Source organism: Theropithecus gelada, chromosome 12 (genome assembly GCF_003255815.1).
Source record: "Theropithecus gelada isolate Dixy chromosome 12, Tgel_1.0, whole genome shotgun sequence".
Classification (NCBI taxonomy): domain Eukaryota; kingdom Metazoa; phylum Chordata; class Mammalia; order Primates; family Cercopithecidae; genus Theropithecus; species Theropithecus gelada.
The window spans coordinates 78,394,293-78,417,242 of NC_037680.1; the positions used below are offsets into that span (position 1 = coordinate 78,394,293).

The 22,950-nt window shown below is 37.9% G+C and overlaps 1 protein-coding gene across 2 annotated transcripts in view; it reads right to left on the reverse strand.

Moving 5' to 3' along the window:
* The window catches only part of ALS2 (ALS2, alsin Rho guanine nucleotide exchange factor), an 84,404-nt gene that overhangs the window by 50,646 nt on the left and 10,808 nt on the right, over positions 1–22,950 (reverse strand). For both annotated transcript variants that reach the window (XM_025405122.1, XM_025405123.1), the window contains exons 2-8: positions 21,300–21,379; positions 19,657–19,811; positions 13,424–14,361; positions 9,683–10,040; positions 6,775–6,943; positions 5,147–5,243; positions 1,711–1,788 (exon numbers count right to left, since the gene is read on the reverse strand). In XM_025405122.1, the coding sequence (XP_025260907.1) occupies positions 1,711–1,788; positions 5,147–5,243; positions 6,775–6,943; positions 9,683–10,040; positions 13,424–14,361; positions 19,657–19,811; positions 21,300–21,319 (1,815 nt within the window). In that variant the 5' untranslated portion in view covers positions 21,320–21,379. The remainder of the gene's footprint in view (positions 1–1,710; positions 1,789–5,146; positions 5,244–6,774; positions 6,944–9,682; positions 10,041–13,423; positions 14,362–19,656; positions 19,812–21,299; positions 21,380–22,950) is intronic.

Genomic DNA, 22,950 nt, shown 5'->3' on the forward strand with positions numbered 1-22,950 from the left:
CTCTGGACCCAGCTTCAGCTCCTAGACTGACAGATAAAACAACACACACACACACACACACACACACAAACCCACACAAATACACTCTCTAATCTGTTAGATCCTTTGTGTTTAGATAGTTTCAGCACTGACTCCTGGACTGATGAACAAATAACCCTTAATCTATTCGATCCTTAGTATCTAGCTAGGCTCTAAATCACAGGTGATTTTGTGTGCGTGTGCGTGTCTACTACTAATTTTATAGCAGTCTTCTTCTGTCATGACATTATGCTCTCAAATTCAGGCTATCCAAATAACGGACTTCCCATTCATTTTGCAAAGGATGCATTACAAGTTTTGCAGGAGGAGAGAGTCTTCTTCCTAGCCTCAAAACTAATTCAAATCTCACTCTGCCTTCACTTTTAATTCTCACAGATTAAGCAGGATGACTTCAAAAGTTTTTCTCAGCGTTCCTCAAATAAAGAAACCAAGCTCATAATGGTGTTGAAGAGTTAAGAAACTAAAATCTTGTAACAAACTATTCTCTTGTCTGACTCTAAAATGTTAAAAAGGAGTTTGATTTTCAGGTCTCCATGCTACATTACAAAGCTTTCCTTAGTATGAATAAATGCACACTTTAATCAAATAAACAAAAAACAAGGAACAATGATTTGTAATATTTTTGTGATAATGTATCAGAAACTGAATAGCTTACTACTAAGATGTTTTATACTGAAAACATTTCAGATCGGAGCTAGAAGTGATCATTGTTCCCTAATGTTTTATTAAACCTTTTCATCCCAGTAAAATTAAGTTCACCAAAAGGAAAGCCAGCATGTAAAAGTCTTAAATAGTGACAGATGCACAGTGCACACTGCATATATGAATTACTGGAATATATTTTAACTGTCACTTACATTCAAAGCATATTCCTGAAATTGACGTAATTGCCCTTCTTTAATCTCCATCACTCCAGAGGGAGCATGTCTTGGGATAGGGGAGAGATCAGGATCCAACTACATATCTATGACCTCCATATTCCACTCTGTCACATGGCGGGCATCTCTACCAAAAAGCCCTAAAACTCTTGTTTAAGGAACCAATACAACTGATAAGAATTTGGTATTTCCTCAGGGCGATGAGGCGGAAAACAAGGTGGAGAAACACATTAGAGAACTGCTTCAAAGAGACTAGAAGCTACCAATCTCTCAATAGCATTACATAAACTAAAACCAATCCATCTAACAGTTAACAAAAAAAATCACCTCTACTTTTAGCTTTACTACAGAAAGTGAAAAGGCTTACCAAAAAGGGTTTTACTACTCTGCATGTTATTTTAAAATGCCCACACAAAATTACACCACCAAATAATGTTATGTAAAAGTCAAACAATGGAGAATTCAGAATAGACATTATCTGGTAACACTGAGAAAACAGCAGAGTCCTATAAACATGTTTTAAAAGAAAGCACTTTTTCATTTTTTGACTTAAAAAACAAAGGAACTATGAATATTTAATGAACAGTTGAAGCTAAGAAATATAAACACATAAAAAGCGGACATTTAGCTTGAAAACATGTGGCTTCCTGTTTTCAAAACTTTTCTTAAGAAAACCAAAACAAATTTAGGTTGTACATATGAAATTCCCCTGATTTTTTAAAGTAAGAAATAGAGAAATATAAGGTTACATTTAAGAATTGTGAATAAGCTGCTATCAAGTTCACAAAAGTACCTTTGCAAGACGAGGAACTGTTGTTGGAAAATCGGAATGCCCAAGTTGACCAAAGGTATTGCTACCCCATGAGTAAACCTATCAAAAAAACACAGAAAAGTAGCTAAGAGTTGTGAATCTGATTTTGCACATCAACTCTGAACCTTTATAATAATTGACATATATATACAAATACCAACAATTATACATAAATTACTTATTTAGTCTTTTACTCTTTAACAGATATTAAGGAAATTCATTTTTAAACAAGATCAGAGATAATGGGCAAATAGAGTCTTGCTACATAAGAAGACACAGAGTCCAAAAATTAGCCAGGCGTGGTGGTGCACGCCTGTAATCCCAGCTACTTGGGAGGCTGAGGCAGGAGAATTGCTTGAACCAGGCAGGCAGAGGTTGCAGTGAGCCAAGATTGCGCCACTGCATCATTGCATTCCAGCCTAGGCAACATGAGCAAAACTCGGTCTCAAAAAAAAAAAAAAAAAAAAAAAAAGACACAGAGTTGAAGAGTCAATAATAACAATAACTAACACTTTTCAGTGCTTACTAACTGCCGACATTGTTCTTAACACTTTCTGTATGTTAATCGATGATTCATTCTCACAACAATCCTAACAAAAATAAATAAATAAATAATAAGGAAACCCAGAGAGGTTAATTAATTTACACGTGGTCACAAATTCATATGTAAGAGGCGGGATTTAATCCCAGGAATTATCGTATACTGCCTCTTTTAGAGACAGCAATAAAAATGTTAAGTGATATAGAGGAAAAGTAATCATGATTTCCTACCCTGTAGATAAAAGTACTATGGAATGAACAGAAAACCTTTCATACATGAAGAGTTACTGTAAGAGAAACACAAGTACCTGCATGTCACTACAGACAAAAGAAACAAGATTACAATAACTATGTTTAGTTAAAATGTTTATTCTGATTATGAAAGTAATTCATAGTCATTGTACAAGACTGTGACAGTACAAAAATAAAAATAGAAATAAAGTGAAAATCACTGATCAACCACTTGGTGGCACCTACTCTTCTGTATGTCAATAAGTATAGATCTGCAACATCATTTTTAATAACTGTCTAGAACTCTACTGTGCATATACTTTAACAAATTACCTATTGAATTAAGTTCTTTCCAATTCCTTTTTTTTGGGAAACAGTCTCATTCTTGTCATCCAGGCTGGAGTGCAATGGCGCCATCTCAGCTCACTGCAACCTCCACCTCCCAGATTCAAGCAATTCTCCTACCTCAGTATTCCAAGTAGCTAGGATTACAGGCGCCTGTCATCATGCCCAGCTAACTTTTGTATTTTTAGTAGAGATGGGGGTCTCACTATGTTGGCCAGGCTGGTCTTGAACTCCTGACCTCAGGTGATCTGCCCACTTCAATCTCCCAAAGTGCTGGGATTACAGGTGTAAACCACCACACCCAGCCTCCAATTCTTTAATATTAAAAAGGATAGGAAAAATCCTTGAATACATATATTCATGTATCTATTTGCTTAGGATAAATTCCTAGGCAAAGACTATGCCATTCTGATTTGTGATACATATTGACAAACTGTCTTCCAGCAAAGTCCAATTTACATTCCTGTCTGCGCTGCATGCACACTTTCTCCCACATTCTAATAAATGCTCAGCATTAAAGGCACTCCTTAGGTTTGCATACGTTAATCTCATAGGTGAGAAAAACACTGTACTGTTGTTTTTTACTTTAAACATATTTGCTAAATGATCTTTTCATTTATTGCTGGCCATTTCTACTTCTTTCATGACTAAAATATAAATATCCTTTTGACAATTTTTATCCTTTGACAATTGTTCCTTTATATATAAGTGTAGCAACACTTTATCACATATGTTGCAGATATTTTTACCCAGTTTGTTACATATTTTCATTTTGTTTACACTGTTTTCATTGCTGTTCGGGACTGCTGAATTATCATGTTGACAAACATATCTTACTTTCTAATTTCCAGTTTTGATGTTATGTCTTTTTCTATGCCTAAAAGAGTCATCTTAATTTGTACACACACACACACACACACACACTCTCACAGTTCTAGTTTTTAATGACATCATTAATACACCCAGAATTGGAATATGTATAGCCTTCTTAGTTTTCTCCTACAGATATGAAGTCAGTAAACATTTACTACATTTACCGGATACTCAAGTCTTGTTTTCCCAACTGAATTGAAACCCCCACTTTTATATCTTAAATTCTCATATATACTTGAGATTATTTCTAGCCTATAGGCATATTTCTGTTGCATTGATCTGTTTAATTTTATAATATATAAGGATAAATCTCTCTTCCTTTTTACCTGGCTCATCTGTTTATTCTTCTAAAATAATTTTGGGATTATCTTATCAAATTGTAAATATTATACTGGAATATTTTGGGGACTGTACTGAATTTTCACTGTGCTGATTAAGGATTCCAGAGAAAAATGACATTTTTACAACTGATGCATCTCACCCAAAAATAAAATCTCTCCCTTTACTACTGCTTTTATGACTCTTCAGAGTTCTAAAGTTTGCATCATATGGGTTATACGCATTTTCTACTGATTCCTACTTCCTTAATACTTTTGGTGTAGTTGAGAGCAGAATTTCCTCGAGTATGTTTTGTTTTATTGTATGTATACAATAAAGCCAGTAATTTTTATTTTGTAACTGATCTACTTCCTAATCTCTCATTTTTAATTTTGAATAAATCATGTTAAAAACAGTAAATTCTCCTTTTTCTTTCATAATATTGACATTTATACAGGTTATGTTAGTTTTTTGGCTAGCCTAGTATGTGAAATTTGCAATCAAATCAAATATTAAAAGGTTTAGAATTATTTATTGGCTTCTTAAAAAGATAAAGGAATTGGTGAAGAACCATTATCGAAGTATGAATGTATTTAATAATAACATTGCAGATGAGCAGTCTGAGTTTTTAAAAAAAGAGTAACTTAAAACAACTTATTTTGTGTTTATGTATATGGGTATGGTTTTTAGTAATGCTAGAGGTCATTTTCAGGTCCCACAGTTTTAAAGAAAAATGCCTTTGTTTTCTTAGTATTTTACTATATGCTTTCTTTGTCAAGTAACAAATAAAAATTCACCAGTACCCTGGAAAATCTGGGGTTCTCTTTTTAGATGAGAACACATTATAGAAAACTCCTAAATCAGGGAGACCAGTGTTTAAATCCAAGCTCCACTGTTACATATGTGTGACTTTAGACAAGTTACATAATTTCTCTTACTCCACTTCCCTCATCTGTAAAGTGGAAATAATACCATGCAAAATATTGGAAAGCTAAAATGAGATACGGTATCACTGCCTGACATATAGCAGACACTCAACGAACGAGGGTCCAATAACGTCACATTGGCCTTCCATAAAAATAAAGTAAGTATTTAATAGTTTGCCTCCTACCTGGGATTTTGCAGTAAGTGCAAGAGAATGGTAACCACCTGCCTCCAGATGGATTACTTCTTTGCCATCCAGGCATTTTACGCACAATGGTTGAAGCCTTAAGGAGAAACACATAGGCACACAAAGTCAAAGTATTCTCAGCAAGAATCGTAGCCTTTTATAAAGTACATTCATGTAAAAATAATTTTTTTTTTTTGAGATGGAGTCTCGCTCTGTCGCCCAGGCTGGAGCGCAGTGACGTGATCTCTGCTCACTGCAAGCTCCGCCTCCTGGGTTCAGGCCATTCTCCTGCCTCAGTCGCCCAGGTGCCCACCACCATGCCCGGCTAATTTTCTTTTTGTATTTTTAGTAGAGACGGGGTTTCACCGTGTTAGCCAGGATGGTCTTGATCTCCTGACCTCGTGATCTGCCTGCCTCGGCCTCCTAAAGTGTTGGGATTACAGGTGTGAGCCACCGTGCCCAGCCAAAAATAAATATTTCTAAAGAAAACATTAAAATAAACATAAGGGATATATGTTCAATCTACTCCTAAGTATCATAAATAAGTTTTGGAAGGTTTTAATCTTTGTCTATCAATCACTAATTAATCCCCATAATTTAGAATCTGTTAAGAATCATAAAACTACAAACGATTCTTTATAGCAGAAAGCATACTTAGGATATAATAAAAAATAACCATAGAAGGAAGGTAATTTTTAAATTAATTCCAGTTGCCTTCACTCTACTATGAATAGAGGCATTTATATTAACTCACTACTTTAGATAATCATTCCAATTACCCACTTAAAAACTTCTCAATATCTAATTTGTTAATATCATAACAGTTTCTAATAAACAAAATGCCAGTTTTACTCTAATATACATGAACAGACACAGTCTGATGTTTCAATTATAGTTATTTTGGCAGTGGCAGAGAGACGTCTTTCAGGTTAAAAAATAAACAAAACCCTGTTGGCTCTTTTCTTTTCCTATGTGACAGGTGGTGACCTCTTTTTTATCAATTAAAAATCGGAGCCATTCCTGTCTTCCAGTGAAATATAATCTTACCCCAACATCCCTTTCTGTACTCCAAGATGAACACACATCGAGGATGTGGAAAAGTGCAGCATGGATACTTAAGTCTTTTACTGCTTTTTTTTTTTTTTCTGAGATAAGAATTTCGTTCTTTTACCCAGGCTGGAGTGAAGTGGTCCAATCTCAGCTTACTGCAACCTCTGCTCTTCCCAGATTCAAGCGATTCTCCTGCCTCAGCCTCCTGAGTAGCTGGGATTATAGGCACCCGCCACCACACCCAGCTAATTTTTGTATTTTTAGTAGAGACAGGGTTTTGCCATGTTGGCCAGCCTGGTCTCGAGCTCCTGACCTCAGGTGATACACCTGCCGCGGTCTTCCAAAGCACTAAGCACTAGGATTAAAGGTGTGAGCCACCGCGCCCGCCAAGTCCTTTACTGTTAAGAACAAATTCAAGACTAAAGTGACAACTTTTTATCAGAGTTAATGGTGCATAATAATCTGAAGCTAGAAGAGCCCAGATTTCCTCTATGAGGAAAGTGAGATTTAGAGACCTTCCCAGGAGAGAGGTTATTTGTTTAAGCCAACTCCTATCAGTAAAAGGTGGTAGCGCTTACCTAGGCAGAACATCGCCGTGCCCCAGCTGCCCTTCCTTCCCTTTCCCCCAGGTCCACACTTCTGTTCTCAGAGAAGGCAGGAGTGCATCTGCCTCTCCACTGTATGTGGGGGTCAGAACCACTGTCCTCGTTTTCACCCGTGCAGCCTTTCTTAAGAGCCTGGGGGAAACTGAAAACCAACCAGACATGGGGTGAAGGAGTGGGAGTCCAGAGGGTAAGAAAACATATCATTCGGACAAACTTAACATTTTCAAAAACGTACATCACTCGCAGTATTTTTGAAGCATATTCTAGAGGTTCTCTGTAGAAAAGTGGATCTATTAGTCAAATGAAATTGGTAAATACTCACTGCTACAATCTATCCTCCCACTACCTCCTCTGCAGAGATTCACACACACATTAGCACACACTGAAGGTGGTGACAAATCCTGTAAATAAAAGCCCTGTTTAAATATGTTTAACCCAGCTGGACTTCCAAACATTTAGCCACAGAATCCTTTTCTAACATCTAGTGGTATCCTATAGAACTTGTATTCTAAAGAATATGCTGAACAAATACTATACTAAGGCTGACAAACATTTTTCCCATTTGAAAACAAAAATTAAACAGCCAGGCAAAGTGGCTGCGGTCCTAGCTACTCGGGAGGCTGAGCTGGGAGGATTCCTTGAGCACAGGAGTTTGAGGTTATAGTGTGTTATGACTGCACCTGTGAAAACACACTGCACTCCAGCCTGGGCAACATAGTGAGACATTATCTTTTTTTTTTTTTTTTGAGACAGTTTCACTCTTGTCATCCAGACTGGATTGCAGTGGCAAGATCTCGGCTCACTGGAATCTCTGCTTCCTGGGTTCAAGAGATTCTCTTGCCTCAGCCTCCTGAGTAGCTGGGATTACAGGCACGCACCACCACACCCAGCTAATTTTTGTATTTTTAGAAGAGACAGGGTTTCGCCATATTGGCTAGGCTGTTCTCAAACTCCTGACCTCAAGTGATCCTCCTGCCTCGGCCTCCGAAAGTGCTGGGATTACAGGTGTGAGCCACTGTGCCTGGCCCCCATCTCTTAAAACACAAAAAGCCTTTCTAAGTCAAGGTCTAAGTTCAAATATATTACAAATAATTGTAATAAAGAATTCATTTTAGCTATAAAATGGAAACATTTCTAAGGCAGGAAAAAGATTATGAAAGGGAAATACTAAAAAGGTTTTGTATTTGCCTATTTCAAATTATTTTATAGAGATGTTAAAAAATGTTTTAAAAGAACATGGCCATCTTTTATTATGTTCAAAATTACATCAAACACACACAACACTATGTGAATAGTGTTTGATGCCCGGGTAAGTTTTGAAGAAAATCATCAAATGTCACTCAGTAGAGGCTTAGTCATTAAGTCATTAACTTCTGGGCCACAAGAAAAGTGATCATCACTGCCTAACATCAATATCTTTTCTGGTGAATGTATCGTTTCTATGCATACAGAGACTTAAATAAACCTACTTGAAGATTCCTCAAGGATGCACTCCAGATAATTCTTAGAGAGGGGAAAAGAGTACATGCAAAATTTTTCTAAAGATACTTTAGGTTACTAAGTAAAATTTAACCTTGGGATGTAAGTCTATTAGTGGGAATCATGATGTAATGACATGAAAAAAGTATTCCACATTTGTAGTTCAAAGAGATTGCAAATATATTTATATACTTAAAATGGTAAAGGACACTTAAGAATAAGAAAAATTTGGGGCAAGATTCTCCTTCAGACTTAATAGAGATCATAGGCCTTCTTATACATCATATATATATATATTATATATATATATTCAAATTAATCAGGACCTAAGTTTTATTTGTGTAGAGGAAAATCTGGTGGAAATTAGAATTAGGAGGCAGAATAAGAGTGGCACAAAGTGTTCAGTAAGTAGACCAAGGGGAGAAACAGGTACAGAGTAAAAAAAGGTAAGTTTTAGTACAGTCTAGATTTCCTAACTTTTGAGCTTTGCACAAAATCATGTAAACCAGGAGCTGGTCAATTATAGCCCATGGGCCAAACAGGGCCTACCATCTGCTTTTGTAAATAAAGTTTTGTTGGGATATAGCTTCACTCATTCATTACATATTGACTCTGGCTGCTTTTACATAATCACAGCGTAGCTGAGTAGTTGTCACAGAGACAGGATGGCCTACAAACCTTAAAATATTTCTCTTTGGCTCTTTACAGAAAAAGTCTGCCAACTCCTGGTCTCATCAAATGCTTCTCAAACTTTAGTGTGCATACTAATCACCTGGGGGATCTTGCTCTAATGCATGTTTTGATTCAGTAAGTTGAGAGTGGAACCTGAGCGTCTGCATTTCTAACAAGTTCCCAGGTGCTGCTGATGCTGCTGGTCTGCAGGCCACTCTCGAGAAGCTCGAGTCCAGATGGCTGAGACTGCTGAACTGACTGAGAAAAGGAGAAGAGCCAACTGTGTAATATTCTAAAAAGTTTATTGCCTATGGTCTCAGAAAATGAAGTTTTCTCTTCTTGAAGCTTAAGAGTTCTCTCCTCTTTCAAGTCAAGTACAGTAATTCCTCACTTATCCAATGGTCACATCTGCAACCCCATCAGTGTGGAGTATAGGTCCCAATTAGGAAATAAGAGGGGTATTGTAACACTCCAGAACAATAAAATAAGATTCAAAATAAGGTTCATAAGCAGGAGCAAACATCAAGAAAAAGTTACGTTCTAACTTTTTAGTGATATCTAAAGCAGATAAACATGCAACTTTCTTTTAAAACCACCCTTAAATAAATTTTGACATTTGAATATGTCAGCTTCATAATTAGGAAAGTTTTTATCAATAATACAGCATGTGATGTCAGGAGCATCCTGGATTCCCCAAAAGTCAATTCATAAAACCTGGTTATTTCCTTACCTTGTGACAACAATCCAGGGAGGGAGAGTCTTCGACTGCTTCCCTCTGTTTCTTCTTCTCTGATATCCACAAGACTTGAACTTTTCTTTCCTTGCATTGATTCCTGTTTAACCTGTTCTTCCCTGCTATCTTTCAAACCTTCTGGGCCAATGGCACTACTGCCTGCCTGAGCTCCAGTTTCACAAGGGGTTGTACTATAAAAGTTCATAACTTTCTTCAGTGACAAGGCACCAGCTTCGTAAGTAGCAGCCACTCTCACACCAACAGCAGATGCACAAGAGACCACCAGGCTGTTTAGGGCTGAGGTGCTTGTGGTAGGTGGGCTGTGGAGATTAGGAATTGCTTCTTCTATAAGAGGCTAAAATATACACACATAAAAAATTACATAAAAATATAATCCCTTATACAATAAGCAATCAATAAAAAGAAAGTTTAATATCCATAGCTGTTTGCTTTAAGAATCTAAAATGACAGGAGAAGTTCTCTTCACCTTCAAATAAAGGTATTCTCTTCTTGATCATGGAGTTAACACATTAAAAGGAAACGAGTACTCAAAATACAGTTCCTTTTCCAAAGTACTTCCTTTTGTCTGGATGTTGTATTTTTCTACGGTATTTAAAAATAAGCCTCAGCTGCTTTTATAAAATTAAATATAGTAAAAAGGTAGAGGGAAGAAAAAGCATGGAAAACACTGTCTTTAATACCATGTGCACTGTGACAGCCCTGGATGGAAGGTTGAAAAAATGCAAATTTCATTATTGATCACTTTCAGGAAAATTTATACAGACTACCACCTAGAAGTGGCAGGAAAAAAATTAGATTTTATGGAAAAAAAGCTTTCCCTGAAATGCTTTATAAATTGAAATTTAGATATAGCATATAGAGATGGAAAAATAAGTTATACCTATAACCTATCATCTCCCAAATTACGCTAAGCTTGAGTGCCTTTACTGGCTCATCAATGAGTTATTTCCTATGACCCTGGGGCTAGACAAGCTGTAGGATTACCTTTGCTCTTGCTACCACAGATGGCAAATGTGGTAGGTTAATAATTAAACATTTGGAACCAATGTTCTTAGTGTGATTCTAGAAGTGTACTAGAAAGTCAAACTAAAGTTTTCTGATATCTTAATGAAAAATCAGTAGAAATTTACTCTAAGCTATCAAACATCAATGTTCCCTAAAAAGGAAGGTCATTAAATGTACCTACCAAACACATAAAAAAGCTTTCATCTCATCAGCATAGATCATATTGAAAAATATGCTTCTTATTGTACCCAAAGATCTCAAAGGGAATATACACATTCCTTCATTTGTCCTAAATTAAAATACAAATATTGCGTGTGTGTGTGTGTGTATTTTAACACTGGTTTCTGACTTCTTAAAGGAAAGAATTCCTGGTACCTAGCAAAGACACGTAAGTACTCACCACATTTTGTTGAATTAAATGCTAAATTCAAAAGAGCTATTTACATGCAAATGAGTAGTCTGTAAATAGTCCATAAAATAAACAAATATACTTAATAAAACAAAAAATAAATACAAAGTCTATTACTTCTTTGGTGATACAGCCCCCATGATAGCTTGTTCAAAAGAATTAGTGTCACTATCTCCACTTTTTGTTCACAAAGACTCCTTACAGAAGCAGTGATGGTATTTAGAGGTAACTATTTTAGGGGGTTCTTGACCACTAGGTAGAGCAAAGTCACAAAACTCTACCTTATATAAACCTTGAACTACTGTTCTAACTGGCTCCTTCTACTTAATTATATTTAAAAATATAGTAAGTAAATAAGCCCTCCCCTACAAAAAACATAATTAGCAATTTTGATGAAATATATAATTTTAGGAATTCCACTCAACCAATAATACTTTGGTTTATTTCCCAAGTGAGAGAGTCTCAGTTATATCTCACCAGAAGAGAAAAATCTTGCTGTAGAACACATAAATTCCTTGTGAATTAGCTGTATGATTGAGATGTTACTTACAGAGAATAAATTAAATGTAATAGAAACACACATTTATTTAATTTAAATAAATTAAATTTAATTCAATAGAAACACACACATTGCTACTAGCATAAGTAACAAAAACTTCCAATGTTTAACAAAGTAAGTTAAAGGTAATAAGCATGTACAGTCTAAGAATTTTCTACATGCATTATTAAATTACTACTTTTGCTTTGTTCAGACTTTATAATACCTTTCTCCAAACAGCTTATCCTTGATTTTTAAAAAACTCAAATACCCACAAGTTTCAGTAAATGGATTGTGAAATAAAGACTATTTCTAAAAATACCTTCATGTTCGCATTCTGACACAGTAAACAATAAGAATTGAGAAGCAAGAGGCTATGTGGTTTCAAAAACCTAAAAAGAAACACTGCATGGCAGATCTTTTATGATTATGATCTTTTGTTTTCTTAGAGTTTTGGTAAAGCAAAATCAAAAGGCCACACTGAGTGAAACACAGAAATAATCTTTTTTTTTTTTTGAGATGGAGTCTCGCTCTGTTGCCCAGGCTGGAGTACAGTGGCGCAATCTTGGCTCACTGCAACGTCCGCCTCCCAGGTTCATGCCATTCTCCTGCCTCAGCCTCCTGAGTAGCTAGGACTACAGGTGCCTGCCGCCCTGCCTGGCTAATTTTTTGTATTTTTAGTAGAGACGGGGTTTCACCGTGTTAGCCAGGATGGTCTCGATCTCCTGACCTCGCGATCTGCCCGCCTTGGTCTCCCAAAGTGCTGGGATTACAGGCCAGAAATAATCCTTTTAAAACAATTTATTTTAAGCGGGAACTCAAGCTTTACCATGTGCTACTGATAAACAGCTTCTGTTGACTCTACCATAAATCTTCAAAATGAAAATAGTTTTAATAAGATCCATAAAGTAGGCTGGGTATGATGGTTCCGCCTGTAATCTCAACACTTTGGGAGGTTGACGTGGGAGGATTGCTTAAGCTCAGGAGTTTGAGATGAGCCTGGGCAACAAAGGTCAACCTCCTCTCTACTTAAAAATAAAATAAAATCAGCAGGTGTGGTGGCACGTGTGTAGTCCCAGCTACTTGGAAGGCTGAACTGGGAGGATCGCTTGAGCCTGGTAGATCAAGGCTGCAGTGAGCCACGATCGCACTACTGCACTCCAGCCTGGGTGACAGAGCAAGACCCCATCTCAAAAACAAACAAACAAAAAGATAAAATATTAGCCAGCTCTTCAAATAAAGCCTAGTAAGGACAACAGCTATAACTGAAAAAAACTGAAACATGTAATTGCCTGTAAGTTTTAAATCTGCCTACAACTGAAGGATCTGCCACAAAGCAACCTTCCCTGTTAAAGAAGGAAAGAACTTTTCTCTACAGAATTCTGAACAGTGTTACAAACACAAGTAAGAAGAATATTTGTGAATGTATAGTTATATAAAAGTATTCAGGGCCTACCAACATTCAGTACCTTAGCCATAGAAAAAAAGTACTAGCAAGAAAAACAAAATGAAATGTTCCTACTTACAAAACAAGCCCAACATGACACCTTTCAATATCATAAAGGCCTAGAACTTAAACATAAAGAGTCATTTTGGATTAATCCAGGTTCTTTCCTTTATCTAGGCTTGCTTGAGAAAACAAAATTATAGTCAAACTCAAAAAACAAAAAATGCTACCAAGCCTCACTCATTTTAAAGTTTCTAAAGAAAAGCTCACACAGTTCAACTCTAGAAACACTTTTATTTTATAAAATTTAGCAGGTACCTGAGATGGCACTGGCTTTTCACCATGCTCTGAGTCCTCTCTTACTGAATGATCTGACAGTTTCCGCAGGTATTCACTGACTGCTTGGGTGTCAGGGTATGATGGCACGTTTCTGGCAGAAGAAATTTCAGTTGTTCCCATGACGTTTTGTTGAGAGGATACGGCATCGCTGCTTGTGGTCTGAGCACTGACTGCATTCAGTTCAGTAGCAACAGACTGATCACTGGCTACAAGAGTGTTCTCAAATACTTCTTCCTGCCTGTCAAGGGCTTCAGTGGAGGGGCTGAGAGCAGTGCTGGGATGGTTTTCTGCCTGAGATTCTGTCAGTGTCACACCTAATGGGCAACAATGACTGTCTGATATAATCACATGGTCTTCTTTGTCAGTCATAGTAATCAAGAGCTGGCTGCACTGGTTGCATCGTTCTGGGACTGGCTTCAGATCTTGGGAAGGGAGGCATTGTACAAGGGCTAAGCTGTGGAAAGCACCACAGGCAACTTGAAGCACCACTCGCCCAGCAAGATGTTCTACCTTTTGCGGCTTTGTCACTGGGAAGGCAGTGGTAATGAGACCCAACTGACAACCGGTACCCCATGCCCAAATCTCTCTGCTTATTGACAATGCCAGAGTGTGTTCCTCACCACATGCCAACTGTAAAATCCTGACTGCTAACAAAGGGCTGGCCTCAGAATCAGCAATGCTGACAGGGTTCGGTTCCGGCACATACTGCTGGTTGGCTACTGCACACTGGCCAGCAGAATTCTCTCCCCACATGTATGCGACACCATTGTCTGTCACTGCTCCACTATGGAAGCTTCCTGTTGCCACAGTAACAACATATTGCCCAACCAGGGCATTTTCTAGAATGGGGCTACTTGGACAAATCTCTGCTGGTCCACTTCTCCAGGGAAGGGTCCCAAAGCTGTAGACCTCACCATCTGAAGTTTCAAAAAAAGGAAAAAGAAAAAAAAAAAGGGTTAGTGAATTAACTAAAAATTTTAACAGTAAACTTTTAGTGCCCTCTAGATTTAACCAAATTGGACTTTCTTTTTAAATTTTCCAAAGCAGTTGTAGAAATCTGGTTCAAGCACACAGTATTTAACATTAATTCATCTTTTTAAAAATGACTCATTTTAATATTCTGCACTATGGTGAGAATTTCTACAAATTGTAGGAGGCTACTCCTTTCCTTCAGCCTCATCCTACAAACTCCTCACATCAATCCACTACTAATGGCCACCATCACAGGCTATTACAGAAGCAGATTCCAAGTGTTCAAAGGCAAAATAAACAATGATGTTAAAATAAAATAAGCAAAAACTAAGACAAAACAGACACATTCACTAATATCTACAAGTCATTACTAGTAAACAAGTTGGAACACCAGAAAATTATGCAATGGCTTAAAAATATTAGAGATTCATTTTGGCCAAAACTAAGAAATTAATTTTATGCCTCTAGGTTGTACAGAAAGCACCAGTTCTTAAAAAGACATGGTTGTCTTCACATTGTACGGCACGTTATGTACAGTTTTGAGATGTTACATAAATATACAGGTTGAGTATCATTTATCCAAAACGCTTGGGAGCAGAGGGATTTTGGATTTCAGGTCCAGGTTTTGGAATATTTGCCTTATACTTACTGACTGAGCATCCCAAATCTGAAATGTTCCAATGAGCATTTCCTTTGAGCATCATCACATCAGTGCTCAGAAAGTTCTGGATTTTGGATCATTTTAGATGTCAGATTTTTTAATGTGGGATGCTCACCCTGGACTTTTTGTACTAGATACTAGCTAGTCTTTCTGAGGTGAGATTTGTTTAAAAAGCAAATCAGCTTCTTCTCCAAAAAAACATCAAATGGCAGATGATGCCAGTGCAGCGGGAGGGCCTGGAGGCCTCAGGGAACCTGGGATGGGGAACCACAGCGACTTCCTTGGAGGCTTGGGCAGCAGCATCTGGGGCCAGGGTCAGGGCCACAGAGCTCAAAGAGGCAAGGCCGAGGATAAGGAATGGACACCCATCACTAAGCTGCGCTGCCTGGTCAAGGACATGAAGATCAAGTCCCTGGTGGAAATCTATCTCTTCTCCCTGCCCATCAAGGAGTCTGAGATCATTGACTTTTTCCTGGGGACCTCTCTCAAGGATGAGGTTTTGAAGGTTACGCCGGTGCAGAAGCAGACATGCACCGGCCAACACACCAGGTTCCAGGTGTTTGTTGCCACTGGGGACTACAATGGCCACTTGCTCCAAGGAGGTGGCCACTGCCATCCAAGGGACTATCATCCTGGCCAAGCTCTCCACTGTCCCTGTGCACAGATGCTACTGGGGGAACAAGATCAGCAAGCACCCTTACAAGGTGACAGGCTGCTGTGGTTCTGTGCTGGTACGCCTCATCCCTGCACCCAGAGGCACTGGCATCCTCCTAGCCCTGGTGCCCAAGAAGCTGCTGATGATGGCCAGTATCAATGACTGCTACTCCTCAGCCAGGGTCTGCACTGCCACCCTGGCCAACTTCACCAAGCCCACCTATGATGCCATCTCCAAGACCTACAGCTAACTGGCCCCCAACCTCTAGAAGGAGACTGTATTCACCAAGTCTGCCTCTCAGGAATTCACTGGCCACCTTGTCAAGACCCACACCAGAGTCTCTGGGCAGAGGACCCAGGCTCCAGCTGTGGCTACAACACAGGGTTTTTATACAAGAAAAATAAAGTGAATTAAGCCTAAAAAATATTTAAAATAAAAAGCAAATCATAACAGAACAAAGCAAAAAAGCAAATGAACCTGTCAGCAGAATAACCAGCTAGCTTTAGAATTAATGAAGACACCAGTGAGTTGGGTATATAAATAACTTATGTATATCCAGGTATGCTACCAAGTCTTAATTTTACTGTAGTATTGTGGGAATTTGGGAGCAGGTGCACATAATCTATGCTGGCTAAAAATTCAGTGAAACAAAGACTTGGCTATGGGTTTTGAAAAATACTGAACCACGCCCACTATCCTTTCTTTTCCATATGACCAGAGAGTTACGATTTTTTTTAATTAATGAAGAAATAAGCATTTTTTTTTCTCATAAGGCAGCAATTGAGTTGATGATGAAAACATGCAAACTTTATCTTTGACCTATTATACATGGTCACGTATACACTCAAGTTAACTCATCACATCTATATAAGTAAGGACTCAATAGTGGCTAGAGGGAAGATATGTGCATTTATTAGGAAATGTAGAGTCTGGATCAAGATGAGAAAATAAGCTCACTGGTTAAGTTCTTTTAAACTTTGTTTCCTAATACAACAATATACTTGAAAAAGCTCACCAAGTCTTTCAATTAACATTATTCCACTAGAACGAGCAATACTGCAAACAAACGGATATTCAGATTCCCCTCCTTAAAAAAAACAAAAATCAAAAACTGGAGCATATAAAAAATAGTGAAACAGGCCAGGCGCGGTGGCTCATGCCTGTAATCCCAGCACTTTGGGAGGCCGAGGCAGGCGAATCACAAGGTCAGGAGTTTCAGACCAGCCTGGTCAATATGGTGAAACCCCATCTCTACTAAAAATACAAAAAAAAATTAGCCTGGGCCGGGCGCGGTGGCTCAAGCCTGTAACCCCAGCACTTTGGGAGGCCGAGACGGGCGGATCACGAGGTCAGGAGATCGAGACCATCCTGGCTAACACGGTGAAACCCCGTCTCTATTAAGAAATACAAAAAAACTAGCCGGGCGAGGTGGCGGGCGCCTGTAGTCCCAGCTACTCGGGAGGCTGAGGCCGGAGAATGGCGTGAACCCGGGAGGCGGAGCTTGCAGTGAGCTGAGATCCGGCCACTGCAGTCCAGCCTGGGTGACAGAGCGAGACTCCGTCTCAAAAAAAAAAAAAAAAATTAGCCGGGCGTGCTGGCGCTCGCCTGTAGCCCCAGCTACTCAGGAGGCTGAGGCAGAAGAATCACTTAAACCTGGGAGGCAGAGGTTGCAGTGAGCCGAGATTGTGCCACCGCACTGCAGCCAGGGCAACAGAGCAAGACTCCGTCTCAAAAAAAAAAAAAAAAGTGAATCAATGAAGTATCTTCATTGAATTATGAGCTAATGGTCATATTTAACAGAGATGAAGAACCTTGAAAATTTCTAGCACTCAACCATTTCCTCAGCTGAAAAAGATAGCACTGGAGATCTGTATGCAATTTCAAACACACACTTGTATTAGATGTTTTTTTTGGTAACTGTGACACTTAATACCAGGACACTGCTTAAACATAAACAATGATAGGCTATGTAAATATTTTTGAAAAGTTTTCCTTCAGTTGTCCTAGCCTTGAAGGTATGATTCTAAAGATACCATGTTTATAGTTGAATAACTTTTTTTTTTTGAGACAGGATCTTACTTTGTCACCTAGGCTAGAGTGCAGTGGCATAATCACAGTTCACTGCATGCAGCTTTGGTCTCCCAGACTCAAAGCTATCCTCCTGCCTCAGATTCTGAAGTATCTGGAACTACAGGTGTGTGCCTCCATGCCTGGCTTATTTTTAAAATATTTCCTGTAGAGACACAGTCTCCCTGTGTTGCCCAGGCTGATCTTGAACCCCTGGGCTCAAGGGATCCTTCTGCCTTGGCCTCTCAAAGTGTCGGGATTACAGGTGTGGGCAATTGTGCCCAGCCGGTTTCACTATCTTAATGAAAATATTCCAAATATATTACTGAAAACAATAGAATTCCACTTATATTTGCTTGAGAACTACATATTTTAAATTTCACAGGACAGGTATTGAATCTAGTTCACATTTTTAAAGTAAGATTGTTTTTAAAGTCCTGAATCATATAATAACATTATAATAAAACTGATATAAGAGAGACTAAAAAGAAATCCATGTTTATCCCATACAACCACCAGGACCAGACTTAATCCTTGTTTCCTAGAATTTGTCTTCCTTTAGTTCCTAGAAAGAAAATACCAAATCATTATTTAATATCTCAATAAATGCTTGCACAGCAGAAATGTATAAATTAGTGAAGTAGATGGCAATCGGTGCCCAAATCAAATCTGCCAAGATTGAGTTGATAAAGCGCCATTAAGATTAAAGGTAACTCTAAAATTATAGCACGTTTCTGTAATAGACTCATAGATTTTATAATGTCTTGTGAATTGCTATTTATGTCTGGAAAAAAAAATTATACTGCGAAAGTTCAGCCAAGTGGCTTTAAAAGCCGGCTTTGAAATCAGACTGAGCTCCAGTCCTAACTCTGACACTTCAATAGCTGTGTGTGCTTGGCAAAATGTAATCTTCCTGACTTTCAGTTTCCTTATCTGTGAATAATAATAGAAGCTACCTCACAAGGTAGTAGTGCAGATTCAGTGAGATAACACATGGAAAGGGCTTAGTATAGTATCTGGCACACAACTGCTTAAGAAACATTAGCTATTATTAGCATTCTTATTCTGATAGACTTAATGAACAAAAGTTATAGCAAAAGAGTCTCTGAATAGGTGACCTTTTAAAAGTTAATTTTTCATTTATTTATTACTATAAAAATTTAAAACTATAGTTCTCCCGTTTATTCTAGTTAACGGTATATTTTAAATTTAAAAACTAATCTGATTTCTGATAAGGGAGTAAGAATATATCTTGAAAACAGAAACAGTTCATTAAGAAACCCTAGGCCAGGCGCGGTGGTTCATCCCTGTAATTCCAGAACTTTCGGAGGTCGAGGCAGGTGGATCACCTGAGGTCAGGAGTTCAAGACCAGCCTGGCCAACATGGTGAAACCCCATCGCCACTAAAAATACAAAAAAAAAAAAATTAGTCAGGTGTGGTGGCAGGCGCCTGCAGTCCCAGCTACTTGGGAGGCTGAGGCAGGAGAATAGCGTGAACCTGGGAGGCAGACCTTGCAGTGAGCCAAGATTGTGCCACTGCACTCCAGCCTGGGTGACAGAACGAGACTCCGTCTCAAAAAAAAAAAAAAAAAAATTAGGTAGGTGTGGTGGTGGGCCCGTGTAACCCCAGCTACTTGGGAGGCTGAGGCAGGATAATCGCTTGAACCTGGGAGGCAGAGGTTGTGGTGAGCCGAGATCACACCATTGTACTCCAGCCTGGGCGACAAGAGCAAAACTCCGTTTCAAAAAAATAAAAAAAAGAACCCCTAGTATCCAATTATTCCCATACCTGACTTTCCACATTCAGGCATTTGTTAGCATTGCAGTTCGTATTTGTTAAGCCATTCTCTTCATTACCTTCAGTCAGAAGAACTCCATGTTTCACTCCGAGGGCTGCCTGCAAAACAGTCTTTCCTCCCCAGCCTGGCAATCTCTCTGGTGTTATGGGAAAGGATCCTGCCTGCCAGATATGGACCAGGCCTCTTTCTTTGGATCCTTCTGCCTCTGTTGAGCTACAAACATCAAGAAACATAGCTTAATTGTTTCTACAATTCAGAACGGTATCCTTTGTTCTTAATACTTTTCATGATTGTACCTTTTACTAGCACATGGATGACTGGGTCAGATAGCTGAATTAGCACCTATTTTATGCTTTGGTTATGCTCATAGGAGCCAAAGTAAAACAACTATTTATGTAAAAGACTAAAGGATGTGGGACATGGTCACTCACGCCTGTAATCCAGCACTTTGGGAGGCCGAGGCAGGCAGATCACAAGGTCAGGAGCTCAAGACCAGCCTGGCTACTACGGTGAAACCCCATCTCTAGTAAAAATAAAATTAAAAAAAATTAGCCGGGCATGGTGGCATGTGCCTATAGTCCCAGCTACTCAGGAGGCTAAGGCAGGAGAAGCGCTTGAACCCGGGAGGCGGAGGCTGCAGTGAGCCAAGATTGTGCCACTGCACTCCAGCCTGGATGACAGAGCGAGACTCCGTCTCAAAAAAAAAAAAAAAAAAAAAAGACTGAAGGACACTCTAAACCCACAAATTACTTTTCTCCATCTAAGAAGCAAACAAAACTTGGGCTATTTTTAGAAGTTTTAGCATTTGGTAGCATAAAATTCCAAGATTCTAACTTCTCAATATATTCACTCCTTGTTTAGATATCAAAGCTACAACATGCCCAAGTTGAAGTCTTATCATAAAATTTTATAGTAAGTAAAAAGTACTTGATGAGAACAATATGAGATACAGGAATTCATTTCACTTTATGTTGAGTTTAAGTGTAGAATTGCTATTTAAACTTTTAGGAATCAAGTTTGTAATAGATATCAGTAAAATCCTTCATGCTTTGTTCAAGTTCTAGCTAAAGAATCCTACACATCTGATGATTTTGGTTTAAAGAATACAAAACACACAGCTGCACAGTAATGACCATATCCTAACTGCCCTCTTCTAAGAAAAGGCTGTGTTAAGATATGTGCCACCACTGGTAATACATTTTTTCAGTTTCTTTTTTCTAGAACACTGATGCCAAAATTTTAATGAGGCACAGAAACTCTTCTGAATAGCTAGGAATTTCTCTACGTTTGCTATGTAATATTCCCTTAAATGATAACTGGACATAACCATGGTTCTATAGGAGGAACACTACACATTTAACCTTCCTTTTAGATATCTTCCATAACTAGTTCTTTAAGGATGGAAGATGATTAAGATTAGCAAGGCTACTTCTAAAAACCTGAAATTATTTGTGAGGGAAAAATGGCTACAAGCACTTTAAAATGATTAAATGAAGACATTTAGTGCTTCTTACAAAGCTTACAACTAACTAGCCTTCTTTAAAATTTGTTTTATCTTTACCAATCAACTAACTACAAATGTCACTATTCCCACTTAACAACCATCAATAAGAAAATTAAAACGAAGAGAAGCTACACATATGTGAAGCTGTTTGCTATGTTTTCCTAGGAGGATAAGAGAAAAGGAAGAAATGGTTTTACCTTCTCTTCTTTGAGTCCATCGGTCAGTGGGAACACTCCATCACCAAATCATTCCTTCTTTACAGAAAGTCTATCAAGATCTAAACAGTAGAATACAAGTAAGGAAAAGAGCAGTAAAAGAGTATTTTACCCCTTCAGACATTTAAAAAAAAAAAAAAAAACAACAGCCCTCTAACAAGTGCACATTCACTAGGAAATAAATATGCAGTAAAACTATTTAAACTATTTCATATCTTGCCTGCCAAAGTCAAACATAGGCTGAGCCTGCCCACTAAGCTTATAAAAATGCCCGTTGACTGTCAAATGTAATGTCAAAGGAAAAGACTACCCACAATTAAGCTGTACTCTTTCAGGCAATAGATTTTGTTTTTTATTATAAAGAAAAAAGTTCAATCTGAAAATCAATACGTTAAGTACAAAAAGTACATACACATTAAGGTTACTTTTTAAATGCTGTATCTGGAAAGCATGAAGACTTAAATACCAATTAACTCAGATTTTCTAAAATCTCTTCAGTAATGTATCTGATTCAAGTAGTTTTAATTTATACTTTTCAGTAATGCACAAAAAATTATGTCATTAAAATAGGAAGTTTTCCACTTATTGGAAGGAGGAATATTTTCCCCAAATCACCTTCAATTCAGACCAACATGCCTCGTAACTCAAACGGTTGAAAGAAAGAAGTCTGAACTTTAAATCAGCTGTTTTAAAATCCACCTTTAATAGAAAATAGCTACATGAGAATTATGGTTACAAATATCATAACCCATCAGTTTAGAAACTCAATATTTAATAAAATAAGAGATAGAAAAATAAACAGAAATGCTGAGTGCATTTCAACTCAAAAAACCACATTTGTAAGGGTAACAAAACACATGAAAACAAAAGCACTTAGGTCTTATTTGTGTAAACTATAAAAATATTGGGGCCAAATTTGTGGTTTTTCTGCAAAAGGATATGGAATGGTCACTGTGTTCTGGCAACAGCCCATACTGGCAGGAGTGATCTACGGTCCATCTGTTTCCTCCAGGTTGCCTGTGAATTCTTACCATTTCCCATCTGTACATCTGAAGAAAATTACTTTCTACCTAATGCTTATTTTAGAAAGATTATGAATCATTCAAAGTTGGAAGACAGATACTATGTTAACAAGAGATATATCTGAATAAATTTAATAAATGCTATTCATTTAATAAATACAATTAAGTGCTACTATGCTTTGTCCATGATAGTAATTAGCCTTTTGTAAAATGCACAGTTCATGGTGTACAGAGAAATTCTGCCACCAGATCTAATCTGTGCTTATCTATCACAGATCATGGAGTTACTATGCCCTTGATTAAATTTCAACAATATGCAGCGGAAGCCAGAGAATTATTCTACGAGGATGTGGAAGCACACAAGCACACCTTACTTCACACAACTGGCACACTATATGTAAACGGAATTTTGTCCTACTGACTAACAATCAAAAATGTCGAGAATTTTTTGATAAAATGAATCAAGTCAACCTTTATTCTCTCTTAGTGCCAGATTTTTTTAGTACAGTTTTCTTAAAGTTGGTTATACCTTACTCAATATTATTTATCACCACCACTCATTTTTTTAACCTAAATGGAATTAAAACTCTACAAACTGTTTTTACAACTTT